Source organism: Carya illinoinensis, chromosome 5 (assembly GCF_018687715.1).
Source record: "Carya illinoinensis cultivar Pawnee chromosome 5, C.illinoinensisPawnee_v1, whole genome shotgun sequence".
NCBI lineage: Eukaryota > Viridiplantae > Streptophyta > Magnoliopsida > Fagales > Juglandaceae > Carya > Carya illinoinensis.
The window spans coordinates 42,788,157-42,804,194 of NC_056756.1; the positions used below are offsets into that span (position 1 = coordinate 42,788,157).

The 16,038-nt window shown below is 33.8% G+C and overlaps 2 protein-coding genes across 3 annotated transcripts; both read right to left on the minus strand.

The window, feature by feature from the left end:
- Positions 1-2,797: 2,797 nt before the first annotated feature.
- Positions 2,798-4,486, minus strand: LOC122312003 (protein NODULATION SIGNALING PATHWAY 2). Its single transcript, XM_043126814.1, has one exon. It carries the CDS (start codon positions 4,366-4,368, stop codon positions 2,842-2,844), a length of 1,527 nt encoding a protein of 508 aa, XP_042982748.1. The 5' UTR covers positions 4,369-4,486; the 3' UTR covers positions 2,798-2,841.
- A 7,565-nt stretch (positions 4,487-12,051) lies between these two features.
- Positions 12,052-15,792, minus strand: LOC122311978. 2 transcript variants are annotated; one of them, XM_043126782.1, is made up of 3 exons: positions 15,549-15,792; positions 12,848-12,970; positions 12,052-12,414 (listed from the first exon to the last, which is right to left on the minus strand). In XM_043126782.1, exons 1-3 carry the CDS (start codon positions 15,726-15,728, stop codon positions 12,220-12,222), a joined length of 498 nt encoding a protein of 165 aa, XP_042982716.1. In that variant the 5' UTR covers positions 15,729-15,792; the 3' UTR covers positions 12,052-12,219. The 2 variants fall into 2 exon arrangements, with proteins under 2 accessions (XP_042982716.1, XP_042982717.1); XM_043126783.1 differs by having other exon boundaries at positions 12,848-12,916; positions 15,549-15,788.
- Positions 15,793-16,038: the final 246 nt, after the last annotated feature.

Sequence of the window (16,038 nt, forward strand, 5' to 3'; positions counted from 1 at the left end):
TTTAATCAAAGTGTTTTTTTCCCCATGGTAGTAGGACGTAGCTTCTGCTAAGTCATATTCCATACGTGGACTTGCTATGATAGACACGTGACAAAAGCCGTGATCCTTGAGCTAATCAAGAAAGAGTAAATTCGGCCAACAATTTCAAAATATATTTTATGATTTATATATATGTTATATATAGAAAATATTATACCACAAATTTTATAAAAAGATTATGTTGAACCCAAGATTTCAAGTTTTGTGTAATTATATATTTACACATGGATTTTTATGATAACAAATGAATTCAAAGAATAAAGAAGTCTCAATCTCAAGTTGTCTACACAATGGAGTCAAGCACATCAAGGAAACAAGCATGAGCAAGAAGGGAACAAGTTCACATTAAAATTAAAGAGTAATGTTGTAAATCTCTTCAAAATTCGAAATTAGGATTAATGCTCAAAATTAATATTTTATCTTAAAGCATTAAGATACATTTTTCACATGTACATGAATATTTTTGAAAATTAAATTTGAAAATTTTGAAAGATGATTGATTGTCATCTTTTACATGTGCATGCCTTGATTAAAGGGTTGAATTTTGAAAATATTAAAAATGATTGATTGTCATCTTTCACATGTGCATGTTTTATTTGAATATTTTCAAAAGTGATTGATGCTTTTTTGGACTTATACAAAAGGTAGATGATTTTGTTTGAAAAATTTGAAAAGTAAAGTGTGCTCCTTTTGTCATATATAAAAAGTAAAAGATTAGGTTTGAATTTTTTGAAAAGGAAAGTGTGCTCCTTTTGTCATATGCAAAAGGTAAAAGATTAAGTTTGAATTTTTTGAAAAGGAAAGTGTGCTCATTTTGTCATATGTCAAAAGTAAAAGATTAGGTTTGATTTTTTTAAAAAAGTGAATGATGTTGTCTTTGACAATTGAAAAAGAAGAACCTTTTATTTGAATTTTTTGAAAAAATGAATGATGTTGTCTTTGACATGTGAATCTTTTTAAATTTGAATATGAAGTCTCATATGCCTATAAATAGATCATTTGAGAGCTTCACATTTACAACACCAAGAGCATACAACATTCATTCAAAACTTTCATTCTCTCTTATCTAAGCATTGAGCATTAATCCTTATTTATTTTAAGAGATATAGTTTGCGCTGTATTGTTCTTATTTCACTCATTGAGAAGTGTTTTCTGATAACCTACCCACTATCAGCTTTTGTATCAGAAAAAGGGTGTGTATAACCCTTATGCCTATAGAAAGTATTCTACACGGGGAATAGTTGAATCACCACGTGTAAGGTGATTGCAAGTGTAGAGGGTGTTTTACACGGATCCTTTGTAGCGGTGTTGTTTAAAGGTGTAATAGGTTTCTATCTCCACCTGAAGGAGGTTGAATAGTGAATTTGGAAATCCTCAAGGGATAGCTTGAGGCGAAGACGTAGGCAGTGGGGCCGAACCTCGTTAACATACTGAGTTTGCTTCTCTCTTACCCTTACTCTTTATGTTTATTGTTATTTCATATTTTGTTTATATTTTATATTATATATTTGATTTATAATTGTTATTTTTTTAATACAACTCAATTCACCCCCCTCTTGTGTTAGTCATCTGGGCAACAGATTATGTTTTAACTTTATGTTGTCCCTGATCAACTCAACCAATAGTAAAATAAGAATTTCAATGTTGTCTCTATTGATTGTTTACAGGATGACATAAATTGATGAATTATAATACAAATATCAAAAGACACATATTTTGAACTACCGTTTGTATTAGACTTTTATTAAATTTTTTGTATACATCTTTGCTAAAATTATAGATGTTATAAACATATATTGGATTATATGATATTTTGAACTAATTTTTTTATTTTCTCCAATATGCCTTAAATTATTAAGTGACATCAATAATTTTTATAAAATATATATTATTTTTTACAAATAATCATTTCATAAAATTAGACAAACGTGCTTTGCACGTTACTCCTACCTAGTATATATATATATTTCTACGAATAAACCTAATTAAATCCTATGTTTTAAAGTTTACAGAAGTTCATGAACGCCATCAAAACTAACAGTCCTATCTGAATTAGGTAACTAATTATTAGTTGATGTTTTTTTTATAATCCGTGATAACCTTTCCTACGTAAGATCAACACTACTGGTTCTTTAATTTTGGTACATACAGAAGTGCATATATAATTAATATAACTAACTAATTCGAAGCAAACCCAAAATTAGGACAATAGTACTTCTTCTTATCCATTTGATTAGCTTTTGTTTATTTTTTTGGGTAAGATCAACTGGTTTTTTTGGGATAATTTTCTTTGAGAAGTGTTACGGCTATAAAGAGATTCTACAAAACTAAACCAATAATTAATATGATTTCACATTATATGTTAGATTTATTTTATAATAAAAGTAATTTTACAATCTAACATATATCATATAAAATTATATTAGTTTGTGATGTTCCATTTGAGATTATTTTGTAGATAAAACGTTTCTAACTATTCTTATCCGTATGCATGTAAACCGATGCCATATTGAAAACGAAATCCGAAAAATAGGATAAATACATTATGTTAAAAGTTCAAACCAAACAGGCAAAAGTGTGCTTGCTTAATGGCTATATATCCTTTTCAGGCCATCGCACATTTTTGTCCTGCATGCATGCACTACTACAAACTTTGACGAGAACTGGAGAAGGTTCAAAAAGCCCACATCGATCTGGGTGTTGGCTAGAAAACATAAAAACACATAAATTAAAGATGATTGAACGAAGAACAATCTGAATATATAAAACCCACAGAATTAATAGGGACAAAAAAGGCTAAAATTAAATATACAAGTCAGAGTCCGAAGGTGTCCAGACAGAGGCTGACAGCAAACGCCGAGATTTCCACCCTAAAGTGATTTTATTATTTGCTAATTCCTCCACCCTATAGCCGTCGTTGAAGAGTCCCAGCAGAAGCTTGGCTTGACAGTGATTGGCAAAGCTTATGGGTACAGCTCTGAGTCCACTCGTGGCCAACCACTCCCCCGAAGAGCCACCCGAATTACTGCCGTCGTCCCCTCGAGCACGGTAGATCCGAGCTAATGACCCGGAAATGCGGGGCCCCAAGAAGACTCGCTCCACCAAAGCTCGGGTCCGACTATGCATGGGGAAACCGGCCTCGAGAGAGTCGTACAAGGCGGAGTAGTGGTGGAGAGTGTCCAAAAACCTGCCCACGAATCCTCCTTCCCCAATGGGTCCTACCTCCTCTTCCACCATCGTCACTATCCTCGGGGTGAGAGTCTTGGCTCCTGATAAAAACGAAGCAACGGAGTCCGGTGACCGGTGGTTGAAGTGGGGGAGGTGCAGCATGCAGTTGATTACCAGGGCCTCGCCTCTCACTAACTTCAGAGCGGACGGTCGGAACGTCTCGTCCGAGTCCAGCCTACACTGGTGAAACGAGAAAGGTTGACCGATCGACGCCGCGAAGGAGATCAAACGGCGACCGGTCTTCTGGACGGTCCCGATCGATTGTCGACCGCTGCCGGACCCACCCCTGGAAATCGCAGTGATCCTGAGGTGTGGGGCGGGGGGCCCGTCCTTCCTGGAAACCAATGCTTGCATGAGAGAGGCCCATTGGATTCCTTCCATGATGTCGTAGTCGACGATGTGTACCCGCCTGTCGTGGGACACCGCCTCAAGAATGGCTTGGTTAGCCGTGAAGTGGCCGAACTTAACGTAGGGTGACATTTCCTGCAGCAGCTGGAACGCGGCGAGGACTTCCGCCTGATGGTGCTGTTCATCGCGCTGTGGTCTATTGCCGATCAGGTTCTTGGGATGGACACCGCCGGTGCCTTCGAGCAAGCACTGTAGGGCCTCTGTGAAATACGCCGCTAATCTTTCCATGTTGGTTCCATCTGTGGGAGAGACCAACTCCTTGAGCCGAAACAATATCACCCGGGCCAGATCCCGGCTTTTGCTAACGCCGGTCAGAGCCTCCGCCGCCGCAATCAGGAGGTGGACTAGTCTTAGACCCTTGCAATCGTCGTTGTTAGTTTCATCATCCACGGCCATCATGTTCGCAGATTCAGAGTTGGACGAACCTCCTTCGACAACGTCAACCTCGCTCGGAAACAGGTTAAAATTCAATCCTTCATCGTCCATCATCGATTCGATGAGGTCCTTGAATTCGTCGTGCCCTGCAAGAGCCTCCCAATTATCAATAGGAGGCCAGTTTCGCCGGTTACAACCATAGTCATGTTCATTAGGGCTGGTGGTTGTTGTTGTGTTGTTGCTATAAACTGAACAGTCGAATTCAAGGGTGTCTTCCATGGCCATAGCCATAGCTATTGCTGAGCTGACCAAGCTCATACGGTACGAGCTAGAGAGAGGTGTGTGTCGGTTGGTCTGAGACGTGTGGAAGATGCAGATTTAAAGGGTTTGGAGAGAGAGAGAGAGAGAGGAAGGAGATGAAGCAAGAGACAGCTAAGGTTTGCAACTTGCAACTTGCTGATACCGAAGTTACAACTGATTGGGTTTTTGAGGTTTTCTTGTAGTAATGTTTTCTTTCTAATTAAAATGAATAGAGGTAATTTTCAAGCAGCAGCTGATGAGAGAGATAGATAGAGAGAAGTTGCGTTGGGTTTTATATGTATTTATATATGCAGCAGTACCATTCTGCATCTTAATCAGATTTCATTTTATATGTAGAAAGACCTTAATTAATTTGGTGCCCTCACAATATAAGATATTTTAAAAATGAATCCAATGTCCTATTGCGTTTTCTACCACCTCTACACTCCTTTTTTTAACTAACTAGGGACTGTGCCACACACAGTTGCCAGCTAGCTCTACTTGCATGCACCCTAACAACCTTCAAATTAAGTTGCTGATTTAATAATTATATATGGAAAATGATGTATTTGTGAGCCATGAAAGCTAGCTAGTTGTTACTGCAGCTGCATGGACAAGTTGGAGGTTAAGGGTTCAAAATCATCATTTTGAGTATTTTTCACCAATTACACGTACGTACATGAGTATATTCCAAAGCAAAAGTCAGTACATGATGATCATCAGTGATAGCAAGAGATTATTAAGAGATAGAGCATCGCGCGGTATATATAATCGAACCTCCTGAAGATAAGATATTAATTATAGAGATACTTTGAAAACTCATTTATATCATGTGAAGAGCTCCATTAATTATTGGCAAACATGAACTTATATATATATATATATATATATATATATATATATCACTACAAAAAAACTGTTCAGAGTCACAAATATATATATATATATATATATATATATATATATATATATATATATTCAATGTTTTCTTTTCTTCTCAAATAAAAGAAAATTCGAAAAGTAACTGACCATAAAGGTTACTAGCTAGGTTAGTAGTTATGGAGAGGTAAATAATTAATGGGGGAATTACATCAATATTATTGGGTGGATCCCAATTAATCAGAAATATCTAAGCTGCTTGGAGATTTAGCAAGTGCAAATTTAGATCTCAGAGCATTATATTTTGGTTTGCATTTATATTTGTCTGAACCAATACTAATACTCTTAGTACAGATGAAGGAAGTGAGTGACACTACAATACATGAGGACTCATGTTATATCCACAAAGGAATTACACAAAATCAATCCCACAAATTGACGTGATTTCATTTGATTTATTAAATTTACTTTATAATAAAAGTAGAATAGTGCTCTATATACTTATACTTTTACTTATACTTTTACTTACAAAATAATTTTCCTTCAAAATTCAGATTTTGAATTTCAAATTTTATGATTTCCAACATACGATCAATAACTGACATGTGAAGAAATAAATTTTTTACAAATTTTTCTTAAGTATATTTAGCATTTTCCATAAAGTTAATTTTATAGTCTGACGAACCACATGATAAAATCACGTTAATTTGTAGAATTAATTTTATGTAATCCATTTATAGTTAAAGTATTTCTCATAATATAATTAGTACTGTACAATGAAGGGCGGTGGCCGAGCTTAATGATCAGTATTGGGTTATAACTCTCATGCATGTGGTATGGCAGATGCCAGAAGATCAAACCCGAACGAATACAGATTCGGTTTAAACTATTAATATAATTAGAATTCATTGAATTATTTATTGAGATGAATTAGTCTAAATCTGTCTAAACCTTAGTTTATTGAGATCAATAAGCTGAGATTACCTGAAACTTTTATATACTTCATTTTTTGCTGATCAGCAAATGAAGTATATACTTTGGGTAGAAATCATCGAAGGAAAGCTCAGTTGAGAAAAAGGCCTCTTGAGATAATTCTAAAGATGGAATAATGGCCTCCTCGCATCACCATTTTGGAGACCTACAAACGTCGTACACACTAAACCTTTCTCTGGTGACTCTTTACGAGTTGTACGTTCCCCAAATAGAGTTCAAAAATGTCCTTTGACTCTTCTTACTTGATGACCACGTCAGCAGCTCCGGCGCCATTGGAGTACGGGCGTCCTCACCGGTTAACCCTAGGGGCCTAGTTCCTTCATCTGTCATGATCACGCACTAAGTTCGCTTTCACTCAATTTTCCATTAGGTTAAGAATGTCGACTACGTACTGTACCATGGCTAGGATTGTATCAAGGCATGCATGGGAGCTAGCTGGGCTCCACCACCACATATATATATATATATATATACCTAGGGCCTGTTTTAGGTCAAAAGGAGATGATTGCATATTCACTATAAGAAAAACAGGCAATTGCGATCAATTTATAGTAACGAAAAGACTATTAACAATTAATTTAATTGTTAATAATCTTTTCATTACTATAAATTGGTCGTAATTATCTATTTTTTTTTAGTGATTATCCAATCAAACTGCTGCATTATTTAACTTTTAAAATAATAATTCGATATTAAATATGAAAAGATTTGAATTGATGGATGAGAATTCGGCTTATGCAAATAGCTGCTTTTGTTTCTGAAAGCTATGTTTTTCGGTGAAAAGTGTTGACATTAATGATTCAAGTGGCTTTCGGCCAAAGTCGCGTACGTGCGTGTTTCTTTCTATAGTCTGATCATGATCAGTACTGTATTAATGGTATCATGATATATATATATATATATTGATATGATCGGTACTATTTTAATAAAAATGGGGTCAAAAGTCATTAACATTACAATAACTTTGAGAATAAAGATGAGCACGCCAACATCTTTTTCAAGATCTCAGAGCTTATAAATTGAAAAACTTTTATGACATGTTTAAAGATCTTACATATAAAGTAAATGACTTATTTTATATATCATATTTTATAATTTCCTCTTATTAATATTTACAACTTTTATAGTTCTATCAACAAAACAAGACTCATCATCAAGCAAGATCAAGATCTTTCAATTGCCTCACTAAGAAACTGGTAATATTATTTTATATATTGATTGCTCAAGTTTGTTATTTGTTGTATTCTAATGACTTATATCTAAAATATGTGTCTTGTTGTAAGAGTCAAATATCAATTACGATCTGACAAGATTATATGATGTATCACTTATTAATTGTAATGGTGAATGGATTTATCCCGATGTCTGTAAAAATTATGCAATTATTATTATCTATTTTAATTAAATATGATATTTGTGACAATATTAATTCTCTCTTATGTGTAGGAAAAAATAGTTGCCCTGTGTGTTGAATCTACGTCAGATAAAAATTCTTCAATAACTAATGTTGACATTTTTACAAAAAGGTTTCAGTCCATGTTCAGGATATTTAAAGGGTTTTGGTCATTGTGTTAAGCCTTCCAACTCGTCCTCATTATCCAACAATGCCTCTGACACTTCTAGTCAAAGTTTTGAAATTCGTTCCGGAGATTATTCTAATTGAGGTACTGGAACGAAATATTTCGGTACCGGTACGTTTCGGTGTATTATGTCAGGATTAATTATATATTATATATAAATATTTATATGTATATATAAACTAACAACTAATAAAATAAATACATATATATATATATATTTAAGTGTGTATCATGTATATGTGTATATATATAGAAGAATTGAAGATTTATAAAATGAATATATACTGAAAAAAATCACAAACTTGAGTTAAGACACAAAAATAAAGAATAGATAAATTATTAAAAATAATAATACTTAAAAAATAGAGAATGAGGGGACATATTTAAAATTATAAAAAAATTAAAATTATATAAATATATTTTATATTTTAGAATGAATTAAATACCTTTTGCATTTAAAATTTATTTTAGAATGAATTTTTATTAAAAATTATAAAAATTTATTAGATACCTTAATAGCACCAAGAGGAGTTCAAGAGAGAGATACAACTCTAAATGTAGATGCTTATGCAACAATTCAAGCCTCCAAGCAACTGATTTATATTATACATATTTTACAACCGTTTCTATATGATGAACACTACTGTTTTATTTATTCAGTTAGCACTTATGAGACTGCTTTTATATTTGAACAAATTGTGATGTATTTTTTAAGATGTTAGGTATGTGTATTTGATTTTTCATTATTTGATAAAATCAACTTCCTACTTTTCAAATGACTAAAACCATCCAAACATAGTAAGTCAAACCATTCGAATGGTTATACAAAACATTCGAATGTAATCCATAATTGATGTTCAAAGAACATCAATCGGACATCATTCTAATCTAATAAGCGTTCAAATCTTTTGAACGACATCAAACATATAACATCTACATTCGACGAATGTATTCCACATTTGAACGTCGTTTCCTAATAAATCGTTTGAACGTATCATAATCCAATCAAACATTCAACGTAATCCATTCAAACATAATTGTATGTTTGACCACTAAATTTAACATTCAAACATTTTTCTATATCAATACATTTGAATGAATTTATTCCAATCGACCACTCACCCCAATGCGTTGCTTTTGAACATACTTCACAGTCAAACCTAATGATTTTACCATTCGACCGTATACTAGGACAAAATTTAATCGTCCAAAAATAACTTTATGGTCGAATGCTATTAAACAGTTTTGTTCAATTTCATCTTAAAAAATATTTTTTGAGACAAAATTTAAATTTTCGTCTCAAAAAACTTTTTAGGACAGTTATTGGGACGACTTTGGGATACATAAATTAGAATATAAAGATATACACACAGTAGTAATGTCATCCAATGCGAAGCACTGATCGCATGCAATACATAGATGCTTTAGATCACGCACTTAGCACTTTACAATATCACTTTAGATGCATAGACGCTTTAGATACAATATCACTTAACACTTTAGACGCATAGACGCTGTAGACACACACATCTTGTTCTAAAACATTGCCTCAATAGGGCCATTATTTATCATTCGACGATTGTTTGAAGAGTACTAGAACATGCTAATGCTCTTACTCATCCTCTCGAGTACTTTATCATCCCCAATTGCATTATTGATATGACACATTTCAAATAACTCTTTATTCATTTGATTCAAGTAACGACGTGAATAATAAAATCAATAAAGAAAAAAATTTTCTCAATAAAAGAATGAATTAAAATGTACGTACTAGTCATCAAGCTAACAACACCCTCGTGCCAGAAGGCCTTTAATTAGTTTGCAGACATTAATGATCTACCCCATAGTCATAGAGATGGTAATTAGCTGAATAATAATACTTTATATAAAGAGATTAAAATAAATTTATAAATTAACGTAATTTAATATAATATGTTATATTATAAAGTTATTTTTAATATAAAATAGATATATTAATACATCATGTGAAGTCACGTCAATTTATAAATTTATTTTTATATAATATCTTTATGTTTATAACAGTTCTCAATTGGTTGGGTATTTTGAATTTGGTCTCATTCCAATGACGTGTTGGAAGATTAAGATTCTCTATATTAGTTATCTTTCTTGAACATTTTAAACAATAATTAGGAGAGAAACAAATAGAGCATGCATGATGAATATGCATGCAGGGAGCCTCGCACTGTTATTAAATATTAATGTCTTCTGTGTATAATACTTAATTACAGGATTTAAAATGTTAAATTTATTTATGTCTTTACTAATTGTAAAAGATGTTTGGTACAGATGTTTTCAAAGGGGAAAAATATAGTTACAAGTATAATTATATACTAATCTGTGCACCAATGTGATGTGATTGGTTAAAAAGTAAATTTTATTAAAAATAATATTAATTTAAATTTTAAGTATGAATAAATCAATATTGATACACAAATTAGTACGCAACTGTGCTTGTATATAGTAAAACTCTTCTAAAGAATGGTGATGATGGGCCTCATCATCCCTTGTGCTGGCATAACAGAGACAAGTACGCGAAGGGGAAGCCAGCCGTTGAAACTTCCACTAAAAACCAGCGCGGGACCAAGTAGTACTACTTCATCTTATATGATTAGATCCTACGCGAGACAAAGAAATAATTAGATGTAATTTAAAAGGATATTAACAAACCTTTTTAGGTGACATAATCACGTAGGTGAATATATTTTACACACACACATGTCTGTATATGTATATATATATAAAAGAAAATGATTTATACCGTTTTAAAATATATAAGATTCGTACACAATCTTTAAAAAATTAGAACAAAAATAAGACTCATGTAATAAAAAAAACTCTTTTCTTTTCTTCTTATTTATTTATTTATTTATTATGAACTTCACTTTTTTCCAAATAAAATATACAAAGTTTGCACATCCTGAATCTATATATAACTTTTTCAATGGTTTGCATTCATCGAGCACTTATTGGCCACTATTATTCTTAATTCCATGATGCTTTTGTAAAGTCAAGGATGATGTGAAATATTATAATTAATATGTTCCCTTTTAATGTCAATGCTGAAATATATATATACACATACATAGAGAGATAATTACTATAAATATAAAGAAGTTATATAAAGTAAATTTATAAATTGACGTAGTTTTATGAAATCCGTTATATTTATTTTATAATAAAAGTAATTTTACAATTCGACGTACCACATCTAACCACATCAATTTGTAAATTTATTTTTGTGTAATCTCTTTATGACTAAAGCATTTTTCACATATGTATATATATAGATATATAAATATACATAAGGTTGTTGTCATAACATATAGTATAGAAACAAGTTGCATGCATATATATGGCTCGATTATTAATTAACATTTCTGCTTCAGATAAATATCATCCGTCACCCAATAATTCTGAGTATAAATCCATTTGAAAGAGAGAAACTCATGTTGAGGGTTCGATGATTTGATGGCTACTTTAATTGTCTTCCTATATGTTTGATTAATAAAGAGCTATTTCTGGTTTTTGGAAGCATTATTTATTTGGGGGATTTTTTTATGGGAGTAAGTCAATGACTCTGCTAGCTAGCTCGCTAATTAATAAAGAAATTAAGTGCAAATAGTTATATGTATTATACAAATATCTATATATATATATATAATTAAGGAAAATACTTTAGATATAAAATGATTACATAAAAATAAATCTATAAATTGATGTGACTTATTAATGTGATACATCAGATTGTAAAATTACTTCTATTGTAAAATAGATCTAATTGATCTCATAAAACTACATCAATTTATAAGTTTATTTTATATAATCTCTTTGTGCACGTAAGATACTCATTAATTAAACACCATATTGTGGAAGGTGGTTGATTTTATTGTTTTCTCTCTCTTGTGATGGCCGGTTTAGTTCTTGGAAGTTTTTTGAATAGTCATGATCATGACTGCAATAGTATTTTGGAAATACTATTTATATATATAATATGTATAGAGGTTAAGCATTCATTGGCATCTTCAATATAATTAAAATTTAAAAGTAATTAAGAAGGTGTAGCTCAATGAAATCAACCTGATGTCATTTATTGATCAGCTTATTGCGGCAAAACCTGGTTTCACTCTCTCTTCCAAAAACCTTAGAGAACCAGAGAGAGAGTGAGAGAGAGATCATGGTGAGAGTTGGATTCGCAGTTGGACCCAGAAGTCTGCTCGATTTAGACCGGTTGATCAAATTTATGTTTTGGCACATAATTAAAAGCGCATCCCTCTCGAATATTTGGTTTTTCAGATCCTCTAACACAGAAGATGTTATTTGTACAATCCTGACAAGTAACTTAAGAACATCTTTCCAATATGGACTTTCAGGAACCTTTAACCTATTAAAACCATGACTATCGGATATTTTGACTGCCAGTAAATGATCCTTGCTTTTGGTTCAAAGATACATGGATGGCCTTGGCCGATGCTATGGCAGAGTCTCCTCTCTTGACAATTTTCTCGAGCTCTCCAACCTTCTCTGATAGCAAACTCACATTTGAGTTGGTCGCCTGGACCAGTTTGTTTGCAGTTTCCAGAGCAGAGCATAACTACCAAGAAAAAGTGGGGAAGGGTAGCAAAATTGTCAGAATAAAGAAAAATGTGTTTTTTCTCTGAAGAATCAGCCTTCCAAAACAGATTGGGGATTTAGGACAAGACTGTGCCTCAAGTTTAATGCGAACCAACATATGTTTGCTTGAATTGTGTGAAAGGTGTGGTTGTGAAATAGTAAAGTATTTTATGTAAGAAAAAAAAACTAAAGCCAACATAGCAAGTGTCCTATTAATGAGTACTATAGTCTATAACACTGAGAAATTAAGAAATTAATTTATGCTGGATCCAATGGAAAAATGGCACCATGAACACCCACTGTACACTTGAAAAGCCAGTAATGGTGGATGTGTATCGTGTTTGGGAGTGTCCAAAAAGCTAATCATAGAGAAAGATATGTCATAACTATAACTTATATCAGTCAATTATCACCTTTAGAGTTAGAGATGTCCATGAGTGGTCTGTACCAGAGAGAGCCTCATTCAAGTGGTTGTACTCTTCCTGAATCAGGATTAATAGAATTAGATGCTTCCTGCTGTAGTGTATACATGAAAACTGAAATGCAGATTAAATCATTAAATCAAAATGGAAAGAAAAATAATTACTTGTAGATTTGAAACTCTTAAAAAGATTGCCTCTGGTAGATTTGAAACTCTCATCCTATCATAGAATGCGATGCCAATAAAAATTGAAGCAGTTATAATTTTATTGCATATTGTAACAGGATGGGAGTACCATGTCATTCTTTTCTTCGTGAATACCTAATAATTTTCCCTCCTTTCCAAGGTTATTGGTGTGACTCCCATAACTTGTTAATGAGAGATGCTAGGACAAGACCGTCGTAGGTGACACAGCTCAAGTCCCACATCTCTAGTTGGGAAAGGCCCGTAGGTGGCACAGCTCAAGTCCCACATTTTTGGTTGGGATAGGCTTTGATACCATTTCTAACGCTCCAATAGAAAGTCAAAGCCACAACCTATACTCCAAATTAGTCAATGGTACAATTAGAGTCCCATTGGAACCATTATAAAGAGCAAGAACTTCTCATTCTCAAGCAATGTGTGATACACCACCTACTTTTACACATCATATGGGGTATCACAGCACCACTTATAGATGTCCCTAAAACAATAGCAATCAGTTACTTACTTGGTCATTCAAATATTCAAAAGAATTACTGCTTTTTGAATACTTGGTCCTAAAGCATCTTAAAATTTGACCGAGCCATGGACCAGCTGTATCACCTATATATCCAACTTTGAAATCTAACTCTCTTCCTTATTATTATTATTATTTGGTTTGAGAAGAGAACTAAGCCCAGCCTAAAGAGCCCAAACCAAAAACTCTTGCAAAAACAAGGTGTGCTATGAGTGCGTTTACAAAAGATAGAAAAACTATGAGTGCTACTATACTTTGGTGTGACACTGAGCAAAATAAGTGGAAGTAACTATCTTGGTTGAAAAAGTTGGCAAGCCAAGTCTATCCATCGCTAGGATTTCAATAAGTTTTTTGGGAGGTGTATATTGGTTGAAAAAGAAGCATCATTCTCTGCTGCCCCTCCTTTGATATCACCCACACTTATTACAGATACCCAATCTACCACTCAAGCCTGAGATCACACCACATACCATATTAAGCATTAATGGCTACAACACCTCAACCACAGCTCATGATAGCATGATTTTCTCCCAGATTACCGAGATTTGTTTTCATGTTTTTCCGTATATATTTATACCAATGTACAGAACATATTGTAAGAAATGATTTCATTTTCAAAAATCAATTCAATATTCATCATGGTATCAGCTTACGTCCTCTCTCTGTTTCTACTCTTGAAAAACAGAGTATCATTTTGCTGCCTTTCAGCATCCTGATTCGGTAGAAATCATGACTTCTCAATCTAATCACTCTTCTTCTTCCTCTTCTATCACCTCATCAGCCAATGATCATTCCAGCCCATACTTTCTTCATCATGGTGACAGTCCTGGAGTTCTATTGGTTTCTTAACCACTTGTTGGTGATAACTACTCCACGTGGAGTAGGTCTATGTTTATGGCTTTAAGCGCCAAAAATAAGACAGGGTTTATTGATGGTGCAATCTCCAAACCTTTTAGCAACAATGATCCGCTCTATGCACCATGGATTCATTGCAATCATATGGTCCACTCTTGGATTTTAAACTCTCTTTCTAGAGATCTTGCTGCCAGTGTTATTTATATTGATAATGCTCATGACATATGGCTCGACCTCAAGGAACGCTTCTCACAAAGCAACGCTCCTCATATCTTCCAACTCCAGAAAGCGATTTCCTCACTTAACCAGAATCAAACATCCCTGAGTACTTATTTCACCAAGCTAAAAGGCTATTGGGACGAACTGCTAAATTACCGTCCCTTACCCGAATGCTCTTGTGGTGCTCTCCAAAAATTGGCGGAATACCAACACAAAGACTATGTTATGCATTTTTTGATGGGTCTCAACGATTCATTCTCCCACATTAGTAGCCAAATTTTACTTATGGATCCGCTTCCCCCAATCATCAAATTTTTTTCATGGATCTGATACCAATGGGTATCAGACGAATCCTCCCATTTCTGAACCACATCTGAGTCTGATAATTGCGGGACATGGATACGTTAGCCCTTCTAAAGAAGCAGATTAACATAGGGAACACCGTTCTGAACAGCCATAGGAATTCACTAATAAGCGAAAACGCACCCAAGTTAGACTTCTTATAGCTCCTTGACAATGGTACATGCGACTTCCCCTAACATTACTAAATTAAGAGATTCCAGAACTAAATGAGCGTTTCACTCAATTGGAAGACAAATCCGGATCTGGGTGTTGAAGTTACATAAATATCAGAAAAAATTGCTAGAAATATTGCTCCAATTTGAAGCCATCTTTCAAAGCTGTATCATTTAGGACAAAAAACCTTCTTCGACTACCACCAACTTACCTTTTCTTGTCCAACAACTCACTAGAAAGTAATCTTAATCAAAACTACGAAACCCGTAAAGGCTCTAAGTATGATAATTCAGAGGGTGTGAGAGAAATTTCAAGATAAATAGACCGAAAACGAGCGGCGATTTGATAATATATAGAATCAAAAAAGATGAATGGGAAAGTGAACCTGGAAGAGCTTGGTGAGGGCCAAGGCTTGGGATTGAGGGGTGTCATTGGGGCTGGAAGCTGAAGAGGGAGATGAGGAGAGAGGGGTTTGGGGATGACGCGAAGGGGCAGCACCGTCAGAGTCTCCGAGATCGCTGAGCAGATCGCCAATGCATAGAAGCGGACCTCCTATGCCTCTCATCTTTGTATAATTGTATTAGGCTCTTTCGTTTTCTGCCTTCTGGGAATTGGGGTTCCTTTTTTACGTGTTTATTGCAAATTTATAGGTTGTCCAGGTATCTTATCCTACGTGTTGGGCTTGGCCCTAAGAGGTCTCATTAAATTTTACCAGGTCTCATTATATTCTTCCTCTTGATTTTTATCTTCTCTGATTATTTTAAGTGGTTTTTTGTGTAAATGATTGATTAATAAAATCACTTAAAAAAATATGTCGCATGAGTTGTTACGACTAATCATGACAAAAAATACTTTAATTATATAAAAATAAATTT

What these genes read in the sequence shown, in the direction of transcription:
- LOC122312003 (XM_043126814.1), bottom strand. Translation starts at nt 4,368, where the DNA reads ATGAGCTTGGTCAGCTCAGCAATAGCTATGGCTATGGCCATGGAAGAC.
- LOC122311978 (XM_043126782.1), bottom strand. Translation starts at nt 15,728, where the DNA reads ATGAGAGGCATAGGAGGTCCGCTTCTATGCATTGGCGATCTGCTCAGC. An exon ending in CCCTCACCAAGCTCTTCCAG is followed by an intron (nt 12,971 to 15,548) that starts GTTCACTTTCCC and finishes TCTGCATTTCAG; the next exon opens with TTTTCATGTATACACTACAG. An exon ending in GGACATCTCTAACTCTAAAG is followed by an intron (nt 12,415 to 12,847) that starts GTGATAATTGAC and finishes TTTTCTTGGTAG; the next exon opens with TTATGCTCTGCTCTGGAAAC.